The sequence below is a fragment of the Rhinopithecus bieti genome, unplaced genomic scaffold (genome assembly GCF_001698545.2).
Source record: "Rhinopithecus bieti isolate Rb0 unplaced genomic scaffold, ASM169854v2 scaffold_9899, whole genome shotgun sequence".
In the NCBI taxonomy this organism is placed as follows: Eukaryota; Metazoa; Chordata; class Mammalia; order Primates; family Cercopithecidae; genus Rhinopithecus; species Rhinopithecus bieti.
Genome location: NW_016806979.1, coordinates 1,571,031 through 1,590,388, shown reverse-complemented (window position 1 = coordinate 1,590,388; position 19,358 = coordinate 1,571,031). Strand labels below are relative to the sequence as shown.

At 63.5% G+C, this 19,358-nt stretch overlaps 1 protein-coding gene across 1 annotated transcript in view; it reads left to right on the top strand.

Moving 5' to 3' along the window:
• The window catches only part of BAHCC1 (BAH domain and coiled-coil containing 1), a gene marked incomplete at its 5' end in the record, with an annotated part of 65,805 nt that overhangs the window by 21,449 nt on the left and 24,998 nt on the right, over positions 1 to 19,358 (top strand). Inside the window, 2 exon segments of the mRNA XM_017879551.1 lie at positions 5,394 to 5,573; positions 16,222 to 16,344. Coding sequence (XP_017735040.1) covers positions 5,394 to 5,573; positions 16,222 to 16,344 — 303 coding nt within the window.

Here is a 19,358-nt window from a genome sequence, read left to right as displayed (position 1 = left end):
TTTTTTTTTTTTTTTACAACCCATTTCACAGTTTCCAGAAAAGGAGGATGTCTCGGCGGCTCACTTAACTCAAAACAAATGCTCGTTGTGCCGGCTCTGCGCCCGCCTCTCCCGGCTCCCAGGCCCTGCAGTCCTCTTGTTCCGTCTGTCTTCAGTCTGGTGCCACAGGGCAGAGCAGGGTCAGCCTGGCAGGAGAGTGGGGTCGGGCGCAGTGGGCACCTGGCCATCCGGTTGCCCAGGCCCAGCCTCTGGTGTGTGGATCCTCGGGAACCCTGGATGGGGGCTGCTGGCATGACTGCTGGACCGACCCTCACGGAGGGAGTGGCTTGCCGGGGAGTCCTGGGCTCCAGGGCCCCAGCATGCTCTGTACCCCTCGGGCTGCCCAGTATGTGTTGCCCTTCTTGGCCATCCATGGCAGGGAGCCTGGCAGACAGGTTGGGAGGAGGTAGGCCAGCTCCCATCGGCGTCCTGGCCACTTAGGGCCACATCTGCTGCAAGCCCATGTGGCCAACTCTCACCTATTGTGTGCCAGCCTCCTCATACAGCAGCCCTGGGCCGGGGCCGGGCTCAGTGGGCATCGAGACTCTAGCCCAGCTGTTGTGCAGCTGTTCCCCAGTCCTCCTCCCGCTGCTAGGCCGCCCTGGGACAGCAGGTTCAGGCACAGCCTGCCTCCCTGTCTAGTTGGCTGGACCTTGGGCTCCAGATCAGATTGGCCTTCCAGGGAGGGATAGGGCTGTGCCCAAGGACCTGAGCCACCTGGGGGTGGCCACAGACCTCCCAGCATTGCTGTCTCCCGAAACTGTTTCCTCAGCTAGCCGGGCGTCTGAACCAGGCCTCTGCAGCATCTTAGGCAGAGCTGAGGTGGCCCTGGAACTGGGGCCAGAGCCTAGTCCGGATCTAGAGTTGCAAACCCGGCCTGGGCTGGCTGGGCAGTGAGGGCAGCCGGCTGGAGGCCAGTGTGCAGTCCTCGGTGGCCCCGCTGACACCGCGTCCAGCTTCCTGGTCCCTTCCCCAGGAACATCCAAAGTTGTGCTGCATCTCTGTGATGAGAGCTGATGGGAAGCCTGGCAGAGCGGCCCCAGGCAGGCTCTGTGCGGGGCCAAGGCGCCCTGACCGTGCATGTGGCGGGGGACAGGCCATGTTCAGCCCCCAGCAGAGCACTTGGGGCTATGGGCCTGGACCAGCAACTTAGACTCGGTCATGCTCCATCTCTTACCAGCCCCATGGCGGGCCCACGACCGACGTTGGGAGCATGGTGGCACTAGGTCACATGAGTCTGAAGCCCCAGGCAAGGAAGGTGCCACTGCAGGCAGTGCCAGGGTGGGGCACTTGGCCTGAGGAGGCCTAGGTCAAGACCCCTCCCCGGCTCCCAGCTGCCTCCTCCTGGGCTGGTAACCACAGCACTTGGTAGACAGGGACTTTGCCAAGAGGAAAGAACCCTCAGCCCAGTTCCCGGCTGGCCTTGTCCCACGCGGTCTGGCCCTGGCTGGATCCCAGGCTACACTCGGCTCCCAGGCAGCTGAGGCCCAGGCTGTCTGGGGTTGGCCAGTGGTCGGCAGGTGGGGGCTGGGGAGGTGGCAGCCTGGTCTGCCTGTGGCTCTGCTGGCCAGTCACAGTGCCATCCCCAAACACCTGGAGGTGCGGGTGACAGTAGAGGCGTGATGCTCTGTCTTGGGGTTTCCTGGACTCCTCAGGAGCTGGGTGGGATAGGGAGGGCCTCAGGTGGCCAGGAGTCCCATCTCCCACACTCACGGGGTCACCACAGTAGGGACCACCTGGCAGGGCCTGCAGAATCTGCTTCCAAGTTTCAAGCCAAGGCCAGGGCCATGGGGGAGAAATCCCCCCTTTAGAGTAAGTCCCAGCCATGTGCAGGGCCCGTGCTCATGGGGCAGAGGCTCCTCCCCTGCCTGGTCTGGTCTCCGAGGTGCTGGCCTGCTGAGCCGCCAGCGAGGATCCCTGGCAGCAGCTGCCGCCCAAGTCAGGATTTCCAGAAGCAAAAGAGGCCACCCTAGTCCCTTGTGGGGGATGGTGGGCCTCTCATGGTAGGCTTAGTACCCAGGATGCCCGGACATGGAATTGGGGTGCAGCATGCGACCCAGTGTGCTACTGGAGAAGTATGTATGCCGCTGTGCCCACAGTGGTCCTGGAATGCTCACACGAGGGCCTCGGGGCAGGGGTCTCGGGTGACTCGGCTTCCTCTCTCGTGATTTTTTTTTTCTTGGAGGCGGAGTCCCACTCTGTCATCCAGGCTGGAGGGCAGTGGAACAATCTCGGCTCACTGCAATCCTCGCCTCCCAGATTCAAGCGATTCTCCCACCCTCAACGTCCCGAATAGCTGGGATTACAGGGCGCACCACCGTGCCCGGATAATTTCTGTATTTTTGTAGAGACGGAGTTTCACCATGTTGGCCAGGGTGGTCTTGAACTCCTGACCTCAAGTGATCCACCACCTTGGCCTTCCAAAGTGCTGGGATTATAAGCGTGAGCCACCGTGTCTGGCCTCCCTTGTGCTTTATTACCTGAGGTTATTATGGTGAAAATACAAAGACGTGATGTTTGTATGACAAGGAGACAGCAATCCAGCTGGCCCGTTTCCAGAATGAAAGGGAAAAGAGGTGAAAGAGACCCCCACGTCAGCGGCCCTGCCTGACTCTGGGCACAGACAGCACTTTGGGGCCCCCAGCTTGGTGAGGCTGGTCAGGTGCAGGGAGGGGCTAGGCTGGAGCCCCCATCCGCTTCCCTCTCATTCCCCAGATTCTGGGGCTGGGGACCCTTCCTTAGTGGGCTCAGATAAGGCAGCACAGCAGGGTCCCCCAAGTCTGGAGACAGGCTGGTTGCCTACTGAGGGCCCCGTGGGACACCAGGGTGTGTCCCGCCCCTGCCTGACGTGGTGTGGGAGAGCTCAAGGTACGGGGTTCTCAGGCCAGGATCCTGGAGAAATCCCTTCTCCAGACCCAACTTTTGGACTTAGTTGCTTCCCACCATCCCAGGGAGGAAGAGGCGGGAGGGACTTCCCCAGGAGGGTGTGGGGGTGGGAAGGCCTGGGGGACTCGAGGCGGGCCTGGGCGAGGTAGCGGCAAGCTTCCAACTCCAAGGGGAGCCCACACTCACCCCACAGGCATGCCCCAGTGTCCCCAAGCAGGGGAAGCCAGCACTTCCCTTCCCAACCCAGAGTCCCCTCCCTGGCCGCTGGGCCTGTGGTCTGGCCCTGGCCCATGGCAGTCCCAGCCCTGTGGTCCGGGAAGCCCCTGGCTCGCGGGCACCTTCGCCCCCTGCCCTGGGCCTGGACCTGGGCCTGCTTCACAGTCCCTTGGGCCAGCTCTTCCTCTCCACCCGCCCACCCGCCGCAGAGGCCAGCTCACAGCCCACGTCCCCCACCAGCACTTACAGACCCTCCTCTGCTGCCACGGCCGGGAGAGGCCCCTTGAGTCCACGTGGCTGCGTTCACACACGAAAGGGGAAGGGGCCTTGGGGGCCCTGGGCTGGGAACTGGCTCCGCACAGCAGGACCCTGCCAGGGCCCTGCAGGGCAGCCCCCGCCACCCCCCTGGCCCCGCCGCCTCTGCTGAGTCACTTCATGTCTGGGAAGTTCCCAGGGCCAAGCCAGGCTGGATGAGGCATCAGAAATTCACAAATTCCCCCTGCCTCCCGGGCAGGGGAATGGCTGTCCTGACTCACCTCGGGCTGGGCCCCTGCAGACCCCCACTGTCCCCATACTCAGCCTCATACCCTCTTTCCCGAGGGGGCAGTGCCCCCGCCCCGGGTTCCTGGGATGGTCCCAGGCCAGGCTTGCTGCCCGTGGAATGGAGATGACGGTGCCAGGGTGCCTGGCTGGGGTGGGGGCCGCTCAGTGACAGCCTCAGACCACCCACGGAGCAGCAAGGCCACCGTGTGCAGAAATCTGTGTGTGTTGTCCTCCGTGTGCAGGAGCTGGTAGTCATGGCAACCCTGGGAGGCTCCCTCGGGCTGGCCTTGGCCACTGGACTTGGGCAGAGGGGGCACGGCCAATGGGCCACAAGCAAGCATGCAGGCAGGTCGATGGGCCTGGAGGGCTGGGCTGGACGGGGCCTGGGGTCCTGGGGGCTCACCATTTCCCACACTGAGGCTGCCAGGGGAAGTGCGGGGTATCCTGGCGGTACCCAGGAAGGAGCCTCTCGCTGCCTCCACCTGACCCAGAGGTGAGCGCCATTCGCAGCTCTGTGCCAGCCGAGTTGGGGCCCAGCCCTAGGAACCCTGAAGGGATTTTAGAAGCAGATCTGTCCTCAGCGCTGCCCTTCCTTCCTCTGTCCCCCACCCTCGGTCTTCTGCCTGGCTCAGTTTCTCCCTCCGCTCACCAGGGACTGGGGCACACCTCTGACAAGTCAGTTTATTGGGTCTGGGTAGAGGGATGAAGACCCCACTCAGGAGAGAGAACAGCTCCTCCCAGTGCTGCCTGGAGGGGCCGAGACTGCGGGGCCCGTGGAGCTGACACATGGCCTATGGCTGGGGCCCCGCTGACCCTGGTGCCTCAGGTGTCACCTTGGCCTTTTTAGCAAGTTCGCCAGTGCCTAAGGGGCCTTGGAGCTGCCCACCGCTGTGGGCTGGGAGAGTCGGGGTGCTCTCCCTGTGAAGAGAAGGCCTATCCACAGGCCATGAAAGTTGATTTGGCACAGTACCCAGCACCTGGGTGGTGGTGGTGGTGGTGATGATGGTGGTGGTGGTGAGTGATGTGGTTATTGATGGTGATTGGGTATTGATGGCGATATGGTTGTTGTTGGTGGTAATTGGTTGGTGATGGTGATGGTGATGTGGTTGTCATTGAATGTGGTTGCTGATGGTGGTGGATGATGTGGTTGGTCATGCTGGTGGTGGGTGATGTGGTTGGTGGTAATGGTAGTGGTAATGTGTTTGGGGGCATAGTGGTGGAGGTGATGTGGTTGATGATGTGGTTAGTGGTAATGTGGTTGGTGGTAACGTGGTTGGTGGTGTGTTGTGATGGTGATGCGGTTGGGGTGGTGGTGATGATGTTGTTGGGGGTGATAGTGGTGGATGACGTGGTTGGGGGTGATAGTGGTGGATGATGTGGTTGGGGGTGATAGTGGTAGGTGATGTGGCTGGTGGTGGTGGTGATGTGGTTGTAACAAAGATGACATTCTTGGGTTTTGCATCAGCAGGAGGGTGTCAGTACCGGAACACCTGAGGCACCAAAAGACTCAGGACTCTGAGTGTGGCTGTCAAAGGCCTGTGTGGGTAGCCTTTCCCATCATCGGCTTCTTGGGTATTGAAAGACAAAGACTCCAGGGGAGATTGGGCCTGAGAGTCCCCCATGGAGAAGGGCTGGGGTGTTGCCCCTGCCCTGCCTCAGGCCACACCCTGGGACCTGCCCCCAGACTCACTCTTGCCCTGTGTCCACAGCCAGCAGCCGCCTGATGGGAAGTTCTCCGGCCTCCTCTTTCATGGGCAGTTTCCTCTCCAGCAGCCTGGGCTCGGCAGCCTCCACGCACCCCAGCGGCCCCAGCTCCTCCCCCTCTGAGCAGGCCTATCGTGGCTCCCACCCTGCCACCTCCCAGATCTGGTTCTCCCACTCCCACGAAGGTAAGTTGGCAGACTGGGCTCTCAGCGATGCCCTGGTGGCCAAGAGACTGACCCTGGTGCCCGGGCCAGGGGCAGGTGAGGGGCTCCCACGAAGGCAGTGGGAACCTGGCTGGTGGACGCTGACAAGCAGGCTCTGGTGAGGCTGCCTCCCTGCCGAGGAAGCCCCAGGGGAAGTGGTGATTGGTTGGAAACAAGGGCAGCCTGTTCAGCAGTGGTCCTGACCAGATGTGTGCTCCAGATGGGCAGCAAGGGGGAACGGGGGAGCCAGGAGGGGCTCTGGGGAGCTGAGAAAATGTGGAGTACAGCTGGGCCGGCCGGGCTGGGCTCACCCTCACAGTGGCCGCGCCCCACTTCCCCAGATGCTAGGAGGTGGGCTCCAGATCTGCCAGCCGGGAGGGGAGGGGGCGGGGAGAGCTGTCATTGCACACAGGCTGCCACCCTGGGGCCTGGCCCAGGACAAAGAGTTCCTCCCAGGCCACCTGCCTCCCCATGGGACACAGCCCTGGGCACACAGTAGGCACCTCACGAATACTGGCTACTCTCAGGCTGCCTGGCCAGCAGGAGGCCCCTGGAGGCTCCCCTGGCCTTTCACTGGCAGGGCAACCCTGCCCGGATCCCCTTGCTTGCTCAGACCCCTGGCCCTGCAGCCTAGGCGGCGGCCCTGGGCCCCCATGTCCCTGGGCCCACAGTTGCTGGTATTCCCTCGGCTACCCCAACCCTGCAGTGTGGGAAGGGTTAAGCTCCCCCCACCCCCCGCGGCTGGCACGCAGAGAGGTAATTGCAGTTGGCAGCGGGCACACAGGGCTCTCTGCTCCTGGCACCCGGCGCTGCCGTAACTCAATGACTGCTGAGCGGCGGGCGTCGTGTTTACAGAGTGCTGCGGACCCACACACCACGCCACCGCCCCGTTCCAGGCAGGGAGATTAGCACCCGGCACTGCTGGAAGCAGAGAAACCTCTCTTTGTGCAACAAGAAAGGGGCTGTTTTCCAAGCAGAACAGGTGACGAGTGAGGGGCAGTTGCTGAAATAATCTGGGCTTTCGGCGCAGGGCGCACATGTTGGGCAGGCGACAAGGAACAACCTCTTCCTGGGTGCAGGGGAGGCCGCTACCTTGAGATGTCGTGGATAGCATGGGGTCCTCGGTCCAGACTCCCCTGCCCCTTCCTCCCACCCCTGTACTCCTAGCGGCCTCCTGGAGGGGAGACCAGGCTGGCCATGGCTCCTGGGCTGGCTGTGGGGGCCCCGCCTTCCTGGCTCATACCCCCTACCCCGCCTCAGCCTTCTGTGTCTGTGGGCAAACGCCCCCGCCAGCCACAGCATCTGGCTCCCAGGATGTCTTTGGGAGGGAGGAGGGTGGCCTGGCATGGGGGGAGCAGGAAGGGGACGCCTGCGGCAGCCGTGGTGAACCCCCCCACAACAGACGCAACGGCTGCTGCCTGGCCCTGGCCCAGCCACAGGTGCACAGATCCACCTAGGACCGCTGACTTGGTTTCCCCTCCTGGCAGTGGTGGCCCCTAGTCAGGGCCCAGAAGTGGCACCAACCCATCTCCAGTGTTCTCCGCACCAGGAGAGAGCTCCTATGCCACTCCCTCTGCCCACCCTGGAGGACTCCAGCAGCAAGGAGGGCCGTTTGTGGGTAGCACCACCTGCCTTGGAGCCCCCGTCCCGCCCCTCTGGGGGCTGCTCAGAGGGTGGGTGTGTGGTGGCCCACAGGCAGACAGCACCCACAACGGCCTCTAGACACTCACTTCCCCTCGTGCCAACGGCTGCCTGGGCGGAGCTGACCACATCCCACCCTGGGGACCCCACCACCTCTCAGCCCCTCACGTGGGGCCCGGCATCAGCGGGTTCCATCTGCTCCCAAGCCCCTGGGAGTCCCCCTGGCTGGGTGGGAGACCTGTGTCCTGCCACAAGGCTCGACATGAGCCCCTGGCGTCTGGGTTCCTGAGCCCCTTCTGTCTGTGTCCCAGGGAAGTAGGTCCTCCGGGCAGGGGCGGCCTGAGCAGGAGGAGAGGACTGTGCCCACAGTGGCCCTGGCTGTGTCACACCAAGGAGGTTCACCTGTCTAGCCTGCTGGGCACCTGGCACCCTGGCTGGGTGAGATGCATCTCCCGCCATCCGTGTCAGGTTGGGGCGGGCACGTGTGCGGGACAGTGGTCTGGGTGGACCAGCACAGGTGGAGGCAGGACAAGAGGATGCGGGGCGTAGCCTCTGAGCCGCCCGCCTGGGCCCCAGAACGCAGGGCCCACCCGGGGCTGAGGATGGGTGTGGGCACCCCCCGAGGGTGGCAGAGCCTCCAAGGCCACACACCTGTGAGGCCTGTGCTCCGGCTTGTTGTCCCCTGCGCTGCCTTCAGTTCAGTTGCCCCACCCCCCGGGATCCCCTCCCCTCCCTGCAGGGGTTCCCTGCCACGCAGCCGTGCTCCCCGACAGACCACATGGAGCTGCCGCACTGAGCAGAGCGGCAGAGGCCAGGGAGGGCGGGCCAGGGTGAGAGGCTGGCTGGCTGCCCGGGCAGCATGCCTGGCTGCTAGTTTGACAGGGTGCCAGCTGGCTCCCGTGCGCAGGGCCTGTTTCTCTGCCGTGTGTGTTCATGGGGGAAGGGGAGCGAGGTGGGCGGGGGGCACGCGACTCGGCTGGAGAGTGGGGGCCAGCAGGCACAGCGGGCTGCCTGGGCGGTTGGCCTCGCCCACATATCCTTCCAGTGGCCCAGGATGGGCAGGAGGCAAGTGCCCCGCCAGGCCAGCTTGCCACCCCCTCCCTAGCCCAGGGCTTTTGTTGAGGGCAGGGAGGCCAGGATGGGGCAAGCCAGCAGGAACCCAGGTTGGGGTAGCCCCAGGAACCCCCTGACGCCAGGCAGGGCCTCCTCTCTCCCCATCTGCAGGGCAGCCCCTGGAGCGGGCCAGGGCTTCCTGCTTCCCTGGGGGAGCAGCCGGGGGTGCAGCAGAGGCAGCCTGGAGCTGGAGGAGCTGCCTGGAACATCTGGCCTGTTCAGCTCCTCCCAGCCCGCAGCTCACACGAGGCTTGGGCTCCCACCAGCGGTGGGCCTCCCTGGGTCTTTGGGTGGGGTGGGCAGCGGAACTGGCCAGGGGCAGAGGTGAGCTTCTGTCAGCCAGCCTGTCCTGGGTGGGTGAGAGCGGGGGTGGAGGCACGCACAGCTGTTCCTATTGTCGGTAAGCCTGGTCCCCTCCCTCCCTACCGCGCCCCCCAGCTGCCGGGCCAGGACCACCCACAGGGCCAATGAAAGAGGATTCTGTTCCTGGGGGGCTCAGCTGGGAAGGGTGGGGGCAGGGGCTGCTGAGCCGCCCACTGAGGCCACTCGTGGTCTCTTGTGCCACCTGAGGGGAGCCCTGGCGGCGACAGGCACACACACACGCTGGCTGTCCGCCTGGCCAGCCTCTTGGTCAGAACCACGCCCCCCCCAGCGGCCACCTCTCACCGGGCCTGGCCAGCTCCCAGGGGTCCGGGGCTACGCATGCGGAGTGCTCCCTGCCGACAGAGCCCTGCAACTTCCTACATCCTGCCGGCTGCCCCCCCCGTCCGCTTCATCCCCTCTGAGGTCTCAGGATTCGCTGGTGCTGCTGGGAGTGAGCAGGAGCTGGGACCACATCTGTTTGAGGGACAGAGATCCCACCAGCCTCCACCCACCCTGAGTGCCCTCAGAGGTGCTGCGGCCCCAGCTCCATCCTTCCTGTGATGCCTGCCCAGGACCCGCCACTTCCTCCCAGACCCCGTCAGCAATTCCTTCCTCTCCTGGCCTCGGTTTCCTCAGTGGCTAAAACGGCCTCTTGACCTGTCCCCCACAGGCCTGCTGACCACCCCAGCACTGACGTTTCTACCTGGGCTCACTCCAGGCCCCCCACATCTATGCGAGGGAGGGGGAGCCCTTCCCCTGCCTGGACCTGCTGTCCCCTCCCATGTGCGAGGGAGAGTTGGGCCAGTGAGGACAAGCTGGCTCCCCTGGGATGCAAGGGACAGCATGGGTGTCCTGGTGTGGGGATGGAGGGGACAGCGTGGGGATCCCAGCGTGGGGATCCCAGCGTGGGGATTGGAGGACAGGGTGGGGATCCCGGCGTTGGGGTAGAAGGGCTCTGCCAGACTGGCTACCTCTGGCCAGCTTCTTGCAGCCAGAGGGCGGCTGCCCCGTCCAGGTCTGTGACCCCCCTCCAGCCAGCTTCTCGCAGCCAGAGGGCCTCCCCACTCTGGAGGCATCCTGTGGCTTTCTGGAGCTAGCGCTCCCAAACCCTTGGCCCCTCACCATGGCCTGCCCTGGCCAGCTGCCCTGCCCTCCTGCCCTGCCCTCCTGTCCCCACTAGAGTCTACCCTCAGGCCCTGGCAGTTCCCGAACCCCAACCCGCTAAGACTTTATGAGTGTCATGTTCACGGCCTGGCTGAGTGCTGCTAGTCACTGTTGAGGGCAGGAGTTTCATCTCATGGCCATGGTGACCAGCACCCAGGTCCACACCTGGCAGAGGGCTGTATGGAGGTGGCTGGGGGAGACACAGGCCTGGGGAAGCCAGGGTAGGGGCATCCCAGGTGGTAGAACCTGAGCCCCAGGGAGGTTGGGGAGAGGACCAACCCTGGTTTGGATAAAGGGCCTGGTCCCTGCAGCTGCAGGGTTCCCAGGGCCAGCCCAGGCTCGAGGTTGGGCAGGATGACAACACTTCTGTCATGAGCCTGGCCCTGGGACGGCACCTGCCTCCCTCTGGCAACGCCGCACAGCACAGTGGCACTTGCGCCCATTTTACAGGTGAGGAAACTGAGGCTGAGGATTTTGTGTGACTGAGAGCCTGTTCCCTCACCCTCTCCCTGCTCTCTGACCTGCCGTGCTTTGGAGTGGGTGCCCCCTCTGCTCTCCAAGAGCCAGGGACTTGGCCAGGGACTTGGGCTAGAGGCTGCTCTGGGACCTAGGAGGCTACACCCAAGGCCCTGCCCACACCCAGGCACCGCAGGACAGGGCGGGACTGTGGCGGATGCGGCATGGGCCCCTGCCACGTGCAGAGCAGGTGGGCAGGGCGGGGGTCTTCACAGACCCAGAGCTGCCTTAGCCTCGAGTTCACATGCCCAGACTCAGTTTCTCCATCTGCCACACCAGTGAGAACAGCTGTCCAGACCCCATGTGATACAGGCACAGAGAGCACCTTCCCTCCCGTGTCCGGCGGCAGCTGTCCACTGCTGGGGCCAGTGGCCTTGGTCACTGGGGGTGGGGTGCGACCTTCCTGGGCTGACATCCCTGGACCTGACCGGTGGGGGTGCAGCCACCCCGGCAGGTGCACCGTCCACTGTGTGCCTGTGAGTCGGGCTGGCTGGTGGTGTGCCTGTGGCCTGGGGGCCGTGACCTGTGTGTCAAGGACGCTGCCTGGAGAACGTGAGGAAGGTCCCAGTGGCAGGCAGGAGGGAGTTCCCTGGCAGCCAGAGTTGCTGTCCAGGGTACCAGCGAAGGCTGTGGGGGTCGTGCGGTTGCTTTTAGCTCCACACTCTGAGGATTGTCCATTACCTCCCGTGGTTTGAGGACGGCCCCAGCCTCGGACCCACCCTATCCCCAATCCCCGGGCCACCATCCCCCAACATCCCCAGGAGGGCTGTGCTCCTCCCTGTGGGGTTGGTGCCTGGATCCTGGGCAGGCTGCTTGCTGCGTTTGTTCTAGAGGCTCCCATGGGAACCTGGCACCTGTCCCCGCTCTTAGCCTAGGAACAGACAGAGATGGCCCGGCCTGCCCCTGAGGGGCATCACTTGGGCCAGTTCCCTGCAGGCCTGTGGATGGGGAAGGGGCTGAGCTGCCCCAGCCTCAGGGGGCCCCAGGGATTGGGCAGTCCAGCTCCAAGAAGGAATCTCCTGCCATGCGCCCCACCAACCACTCATGACCCGGGAGCTGCACTTTGAAACCCAGCCTGGATGCCCAGGGGTCTGCCCACCTGGGGTGAGGGGCCTGTGTGTAGGAGCAGGGGTGTTCGGCAGAGAGCAGACAGGACTGGGGACGGGTGCTGGGAGGTTGTAGGCCCTTCCAGCCCTAGAGTGGGAGTGAGAACTGCCGGCAGCTGCAGTCACCACTGAGGCCCCTCCTGTGCCCAGGGCAGGCGTCATCAGTCGACTACAGTGCTTTGTGTGCCGCATGCGGACAGGGTTTCAGAATCCGTGTCAGCCCAGCACTTGTGGCCTGGCAGTCATCAGGTAGACCCATGCACTGCACCTGAAACCCACTGACACCTGAGTGAAGGGGGTGTACCCTGAAAAGCCAGTGCCGAGTTGCGGGCTGGTGGAGGCCAGGCTGAGCCTCATGCATGTGGCTACATGGCAGGGAGGCAGGGACATCCTACGTGACGGGGGACGTATGGGGTCACAGGAAGAGCAGGGACCACTTGCCAGGCCAGGGGTCTCCTGGGACTCCCCTGGGGTCACTGTGGGAGAAGTAACGGGATTTGGCAGACTTGGCAGGAGGTGGGGGAGGGTTGTCTGCTTCTGAGCCCGGAGGATGGGCCCTTACTGGACGGTGGACATTTGAGACAGTCCCCAGAGCCTCCCACGTCCCCCAGGGCCTCCCAGGCTGGCTGCCACGTGCAGATTTCAGGCCTGGGGCCACGCCCAGTTGGCTGCGTGACCCACTGCCCACCCGTCCAGGTGCGTGTAGGAGCCGAAGTGGTACCACAGTGGGAGACAGGTCGAGGCTCAGCCGTGGGAGGCCAGCGTGGCTGACACAGGTGCCCAGTCCTTCCCCCAGGGAGGAGGCACTGCTGTTTGTCAGGATGGTGGGGTGTCTGCTGCCGAAGGTTTTGTCATCAAAGGCGTGGGGGCTGGGGCAGGGTGCTCGAGGTGTACTTTAGCACCCCCAGAAGTTTGCTAAGCCTGCAGCATCCGGGCCCTGAGCTCCGTGGCCCCAAGCGGAGCTTCCTGGGTGACCCTGCAGTGGGAAGTCCCCTGACCCCCCGGGTGATCTCAGTCCTTCTGCTGGCTGGCGTCCTCCCTCCTAGACCTGACCGTGAAGACACCCCAAGTCCAGCATCCTGAGAGACCCAGGAACAGCCCCCCGGTCTTCCACCACAGGGATGTTCCCTGGGGGGTGGGTTGTGGCCACCTCTCCAGTCTGGCAAGAGGAGGAAGGCGCAGGCTGGCCTGGAGAGGGCAGGGCCTCGACGCGCTGGGCTGCTGGGAAAATGTGTCAGAATGCAGGAGGGATGAGGGAAATGAGGTGCCTAGAGTGGGGGTGCCCGGCAGGCAGCCAGGGCTGGTGTGAGCAGAGACACTGGGCCAGGCCCTGTGTGCCGTGGGTGGGGGCTGCTTCTCCCTCCCCAGGGGTGAGAAACCTCCAGGCTTCCCTTCTCCAGGTGGGCAGGAGGAGAGGAGGGGTCCCCTCACGCCTGGCTGCCCCCAGCCCCCATTTCTTGGTACTGTGCCCTCCCATTCTTCTGTCCCTCAGCTCTGCCCAGGGGCAGCCTTGACCCCCCCCCCCCGACTGCCCACTGTCTCTCCTCCTGCCCACACCACAGGCCTCCTACCTGCAGCCCTTGACCTCCCCAGACATGGTGAGCTCAGGCCTGGGGGAGGTTGGGAGGGGTCTGGGGATGTGGCTGTTGTGCCCCCTGCCAAGCCCATGTGTGGCCTCCTGGCTTTACTCACCCATCAGGTGCTTGTGACCTTGAGCCTCTGTCTCCTGCAGTCCATCCCATCACGGGACTGAGTTTGGAGTCTCTCGCCCGCCACAGTAGCAGGGGCAGGATGTGGGGACCTCGGTGCAACCCCCACTGCCCCCAGGGTTCTTCCCCACACTCTGCCAGGCTCTGAGGGCACCAGCAGCCTGAGTCCTGCCCGCCCGTCTGGGAGGTTCGTTTAGCCTAGGGCTTGCCCTCGTCTGCTGGGGTGATCATAAAAGCTCCCGTCTCAAAGGGGTGTGGGAAGGGGAGGTTCTGGGGCCCTGGCGTTCTAGCAGGAACTTGCAGTTGAGGACCTCTGGCTCTGGTCTCATGTGCCCCGAGGCCCTGCTGGCTGAGCCCTCTTGGTCTCTGGCCCTGGAATGTCTCCTCCATGCCATCTGGGGCCTCTACGGTCCCCCTGGAGCCCTCCCCAGGACCACCACCCCCACTCTTCAGTGGCAGCCCCTTCCAGGACGCCGCTGTGTCCCCGGCCCAGCCACAGCAGCCCTGCCTTCTGGCTTCTGGTCTCAAAACAGCTGCTCTGATTCATGAAAATCATTTTTTTTATTTTCTTTTTCAGTTTTGAGAGTACAGTCTTGTTGGGAAAAGAAAGGGGCTTTTGTTGCTGGGCGAGGAGGACCTCTTCCCTTCCTCTCTCTGCCCCCTGCCCAAAGATGACCCCACCCTGCCGGCTGGGCCTCTCCGGCACCCCAGCCCCTCCGTCTCTGCTCCCTGCCCCTGCATCCCATCTCTCCACTCCCTCCTCCTCCCCGCTCCCTAACTTCCCCTCTGGGGCCTCAGAGGTGGGGACTGAGCAGGAAAGGATGGGGGCAGCGGCCAGGCCTTTGGTCTTAGGGCCCTGACTAATGCTGCCCTGCTCCCTAGCCCAGGGGCCACCAGTCAAGGCCCAGCAGCTGAGGGACATGCATAGCTGCCCACCCTCAGCTGCCCGCAGAGGGGACCGGCGGGAAGGAGCCCACTCCTCGGCCAGCTGAGTGCTGCTCCCCCCGAGAGTGGATGGACTGGGGGACAGGGGCTCCGTGCCTGGGAAACGGTGTCTGGGAAGGAGGAATTTACAGACTTCTGTTTACCAAAACGAGGCCTCGTAAAACATTTAACAGCAGCCAATTAAAGGGGGACAGCTGCGGAAGTTTAGCCAGTGCCCCCCAAGGCCCTGCCCCTTGCCCTGCCACTCCCCTACCCCCGCCCCAGTTCGTTCCCACCCAGTCCCTCTCAGCTTTGGTCAAATCTTCCAGGAGCAGAGTTCAATCTGGTAAACAGCTGCTCCAGATGCAGCTCCCACACAGAGCAGGCCAGTCGGCCAGGCTCGAGCCTCAGCCTGGTGTCCTCAGCTGGAGGGCAGCTGCAGGGCCGCACCAGGGCCAGGGCGCCTTCGCCAGGTCCCCAGACTTGGCCTGGGATGTGCGGCCTCACAGGGAGATGGGACTTCGCCCTGTCAAGCAGGCTTCCGTGTCTCAGGACTTCCCAGAGCCTTCCCTGTGCTCATGCCCTGCACAAGACTCCAGATGGGATGGGTGTGGGGTGCATGCTTGGAGCTGGTGACCCAGAGCTTGGGTTTCCTGGAGCATCTCCTGGGGCTCAAGCTCCACAGATTTCCCTGGGATCCACTGAGCCAGAGAAGATCGAACGGTAGCTGGGTGGTGCCTGCCACTGCTGGGGGTCCCAGTGGGATTGGGGTGTGGGGTGCACCAGTTGGACTCAGGGGCCCGTTTTCCAGGAAAGATTCAGAGCAGGAGTCTTAGAAGGTGAGGCCCCCGCCGTCCTGCCCCACCCAGCTGCGTTCATTCTGGTTCATTCTGGCTCATTCTGGCAGGTTGAAGCTATAGGTTGCTGCCTCAAATGTCTTCTCAGGCCTATAGAGGGGCTGCCAGACACCCAACCACAGCCGCCCCTCGGCCTTCATGTTCAGGCAGCTGCTATGGTGGGCCGGCCAGCACCAGCACCAGCACCAGCACCACTGGGACTGCACGCGGGGCTGGGGATGGGGTTAGGCAGGTCTGAGTCTGAGAACTCTGCCTGTGGCCCGGGTTCCTGCTGGGGAACCAGAAGCCACACTTCTTGTGACTGGTGTCTCTGATGTCCAGCAGACATGCTCTCTGCAGCCCTTGGGCTGGGTTCTGGTGCCTGCAGGCCTCCCAGGCCGTGCTCAGCCCTGTCCTGACCTGCCAGCTGTGCTTCACGCCTTGGGTGGGGCAGGTGTGCCCTACACAACCAGAGCTGTCCCAAGGCCCAGGGCCAGCCACGTGGGTGGCTGGGTGTGGCTGGCTTTCCTGTATTGGGCAGGGGCAGGTTGCTCAGAAATGTGGCTGCCTTGAGGGACAGACAGACCCCTTAGCCTAGAGAGGGGCCTGTCTGGCATGACTTGGAGTCACCGCCTGGGGTTTGGGGGCTAGGGCCTGTGCAAGGAACTCTTTGCCCCTGTCCCCTCCCCACCCTGTGCAGATCTCAGAGCCGGAAGAGGCCTGGCCATGGTGGGAACTCGGCGTTGGATGGACACACCTGTGACCTCCAGCCAGGGTCGGGGGAGGCTGGCCACACCCTAGCAGCACTGGTCCCTGGCCTGGGCTGTCCACTGGGCCCTGGGGCCTGCCTTGGAGAGGCCAAGTCCAGGCCTGGCTGTCCTTTGGGCAGGACCTTGGCGCAGTGTCTGTCCACCGTGCCCCCTCCTCCCACAGAACTTCCCTGGAGTCCCTTTTCTTGCTCAGCCTGGGAGCTGTGATCCTGAGTGCTGCTGGGAGGGAACAGAGGCCCCCTCGTCCGTCCTCCCCTCTCCCCAGCCCATCAGCAATTCAATTTGTGCCGCACCAGAGGGACGGCATTAGTCGAGTCAGAGTTAATATGATGTATTGACGGGTTGATTCCCCCCCGGCGGCAGCGTGCTGGGCTCTGCCGGGCATCACTCCTGGGCTGCCTGCCGGCTTCTTGCCTCCCTGGGGTCAGGGCGAGTGTGGGCCGCGGGCTGGGAGTTGCCTCTGCAGCTGGGTCTCCTTGCTTCTCTAGCTCCGGGGTACCCCAGATTTTCGGGGAGTCTGGCATCCACCTTCCTACCCGTGAGCCACTTGGATCACCATGGAAACAGCAACGTTCTCTACGGGCAGCACCGTTTCTATGGAACCCAAAAAGGCAAGTGCAGCCTGGGGCCGGCGTGGGGAGCAGGCATGCTGGAGGTGGGGAGGGGGCACAGGAGCTTCTGGGTCACAAGGGAAAGACCAGCCTAGGTGAGCCCTCCCACCAGGTGTCATCGAGGCCAGGGTGGGGGCTAGAGGAGAGGGTGGGTCTGCCCCTCAGGATTTAAACCCAGGGGCCCAGGACCACCCCCAGGCGCAGGTTCAGTTCCCAGATCACGCTGTCTCAAGACCTCTCGCTGCTCAGGTGGGAGCAGCTGAGCTGGTGCCCACCTTCCTTATCACCCTAGTCCCACCAGCTTCCTCAGGACCTGGCCTTGCCCTGCAGCCCCAAGCAGCCCCCGGATCGTGGGGTGGCTCAGGAGGACACATCCGGTGGGGGCTGGAGGAAGCCCACAGAAACCTGCACTTCCTGGCTTACACACTCAGTGGCCTGGGCTAGAGCTGGGCTGCAGGAGGCCCAGCCCCCCAGCCCCGTGTCCTGGTGGACAGAAGGGCTGCTTACCCTATTGACAGCAGGCATCCCCGAAGAAGGGATGCAGAGTTTGAGTCTGCTGAGAAGTCAGAATCGGTGGGGCCTTGGGGAAGAGGAAGTGCAGGCCCAGCAGAGCCAAGTCCTGGTGCCAGCGAGTTCCTCCCGGAGTCCCCGAGACGGCCTGGCTGGAGGTGGGATGGGTGTGGGTCCTTATCTCCAAGTTGGTAGGGTGACATCTCATTTGCATTTTAAAAAGTTCCCCTTGGGGTGACACCAGGAGGCTGGAGCAGGAAGCCGTCGGTTAGTTACTGGGCTTCACTGAGAAGCAGTACAGGTGTGGGGTCCCACAGGGGCCGGCATCAGTGATATCTAGGAGGGGGATTGGGGGCAGGGAGGGATAGAGGGGTCTAGGTGACCCTCAGTTTCTGGCCTGGGCTATGGGAGGGCGCACCTGGGGAGAAGCAGTTGGATGGTGGTGTGAGTTCTGCCTCAGTGCAGAGGGGCTGGGACGTCTCCCCGGGAGGATCTGAGAGGTGTCTGGACACACGGGGTGCGGTCAGTGTGGAGAGGTGGACTGGGAGGTTGTCCCGGCTGTGGAAAGGGACACCCAGGCTGTGGGGAGTGAGAAGGGAGGTGGGGACAGATGGCTTCCGCACAGCCCCTGGGAGCCCAGGCCCTGGCGTTTAGGGCTGGAGCTCCGGGTCGCGGCAGAGGAAAGGCCCAGAAAGCCCCTGCAGGGCCTGAGAGGCAGACTAGACACGCTGCAGGGAACAGAGTGGGGGACCCCAGTGAGCCTGTGCTCATGAGTGGTCATGATGACCCCAACTCTGAGTGAGCTGAGGGGTGGGGACCTGAGGCCAGTCTGCCCACCCTCGCTTGGCTGCCCGTCGGCCCCTTCTCCCCACCTCACACTCACTCCAGGACCTCTGTGTGGCCTGCACCTCCGCACCTGCAGGAGCCCAAGATTTGCTAAGGCTCAGGTGGGCTTTGGCCTACGCCCATGCCAGCCAGCTGCAGGGGAGCAGGCATGGGGGCCAGGAACTCACCACCAGCCCCACCCAGGGAATTCAGCTCTCACCCAGGACAGGCACCCAAACCCATCTCCTCACCCTACACCCCAGCTCCTGTGGCTGCAGGCTGAGGGGCTCTGCTGCTCAGAGGACAGCCCCGCAGGCCCGGTTGCCCCAGACCCATGTCAGCCCCGGCACGTGCAGTTATTTTGACAGTGTTTATCAAGGGCGGGCAGGTGGCTGGTCCCAGCCCCAGAAACCCAGCCCCTCCACCAGCACAGGGGACTCCCTCTGGGCAGTGGGCCGGCCAGGCCTCTCGGCTTTCACAATATTGTGGTGCAGCTACGTCCAAGAACAGTATTTGGTTTTGGAAATGGAGCTAATTAGGTTTCGCTGGGGCTAGCCCCTTCCCGCTCCCCTTCCCCCTTGTTTCTAATTAGCAGGAAATTGACAAGGAATTTACATGCCTGAGGACAATTTTACAAGTTCCAAATGTTTCTTTTGTTTCCCCCCTTGTCTGCTCCCTCGGCTCTTGGCACCACCCCGCTGCCCACCCACCCAGCTGGGCGTGGAGAGGAACAGCCCCCCACAGGGTCCCCAGAGGCGGTGACCTGGCCCCCTCTGTGGGGTGATGGGTACCCCCAGGGCAGCCAGGAGTGTGGAGAGCTTGGGGCAGACCCTAGCCGGGAAGGGTGGGCCCAGGCCCAGGGCCCAGGCTGGGCAACTGTTTCAGGGACCGGCAGAGGGAGCCCCCAGACACCCACCAGCCACCAGGCAGAGTGAGCATAGCTGCTGCTCTCTGCCCCCGGAGCCACTGGCCTTTCTCCATTTCAACCCATTACCCTAGCCCCACCAGACTGAGACACCCAGACGAGAGGCCGAGGGGCTGGGAGCTCCCAGGGGGTCCAGCAGGTGGGTGAGCTCCTCCTCCATGACCGCCTGTCCTTCCTCGCCTCTTCTCCAGGGGTGCCAGGAGCTGCGCCTGACACCTGTCCCTGATTTCCAAGGTCCTGGTGCCTGTTTGTAAAGACCCAGTGGGGATGCTCTGTAACACTCACTGCCTGCCCTGTGTCCCCCGAAAATCCACTGCCTGCCCCGCATCCCCCAAAAATCCACTGCCTGCCCTACGTCCCCGAAAATCCACTGCCTGCCCCGTCCCCTGAAAATCTACTGCTTGCCCCGTGTCCCCGAAAATCCCTACTGACACTAGGCCAGGTGGGGAGAGACTGGCCTCGGGTTTGCATCTCCCATCTCTGAGGTGTGGGGGCTGAACATGGGGGCAGAGGGTGAGTGTTTCACGGGGACAGAACTTCAGTTCTGGGAGGTGAGAGGTTCTGGCCACGAATGCTTGTGACGGCTGCACGGCAGGGGGAATGTGCCCAGTGCCCCTGAACTGTGCACCAAAAATGGGAAATTTTATGTTATCCATATTTCACTACAATTTTATAAAAACAAAAGCAAAAAATGACCGGGCACGATGGCTCACGCCTGTAATCCCAACACTGTGGGAGGCCGAGGCGGGTGATC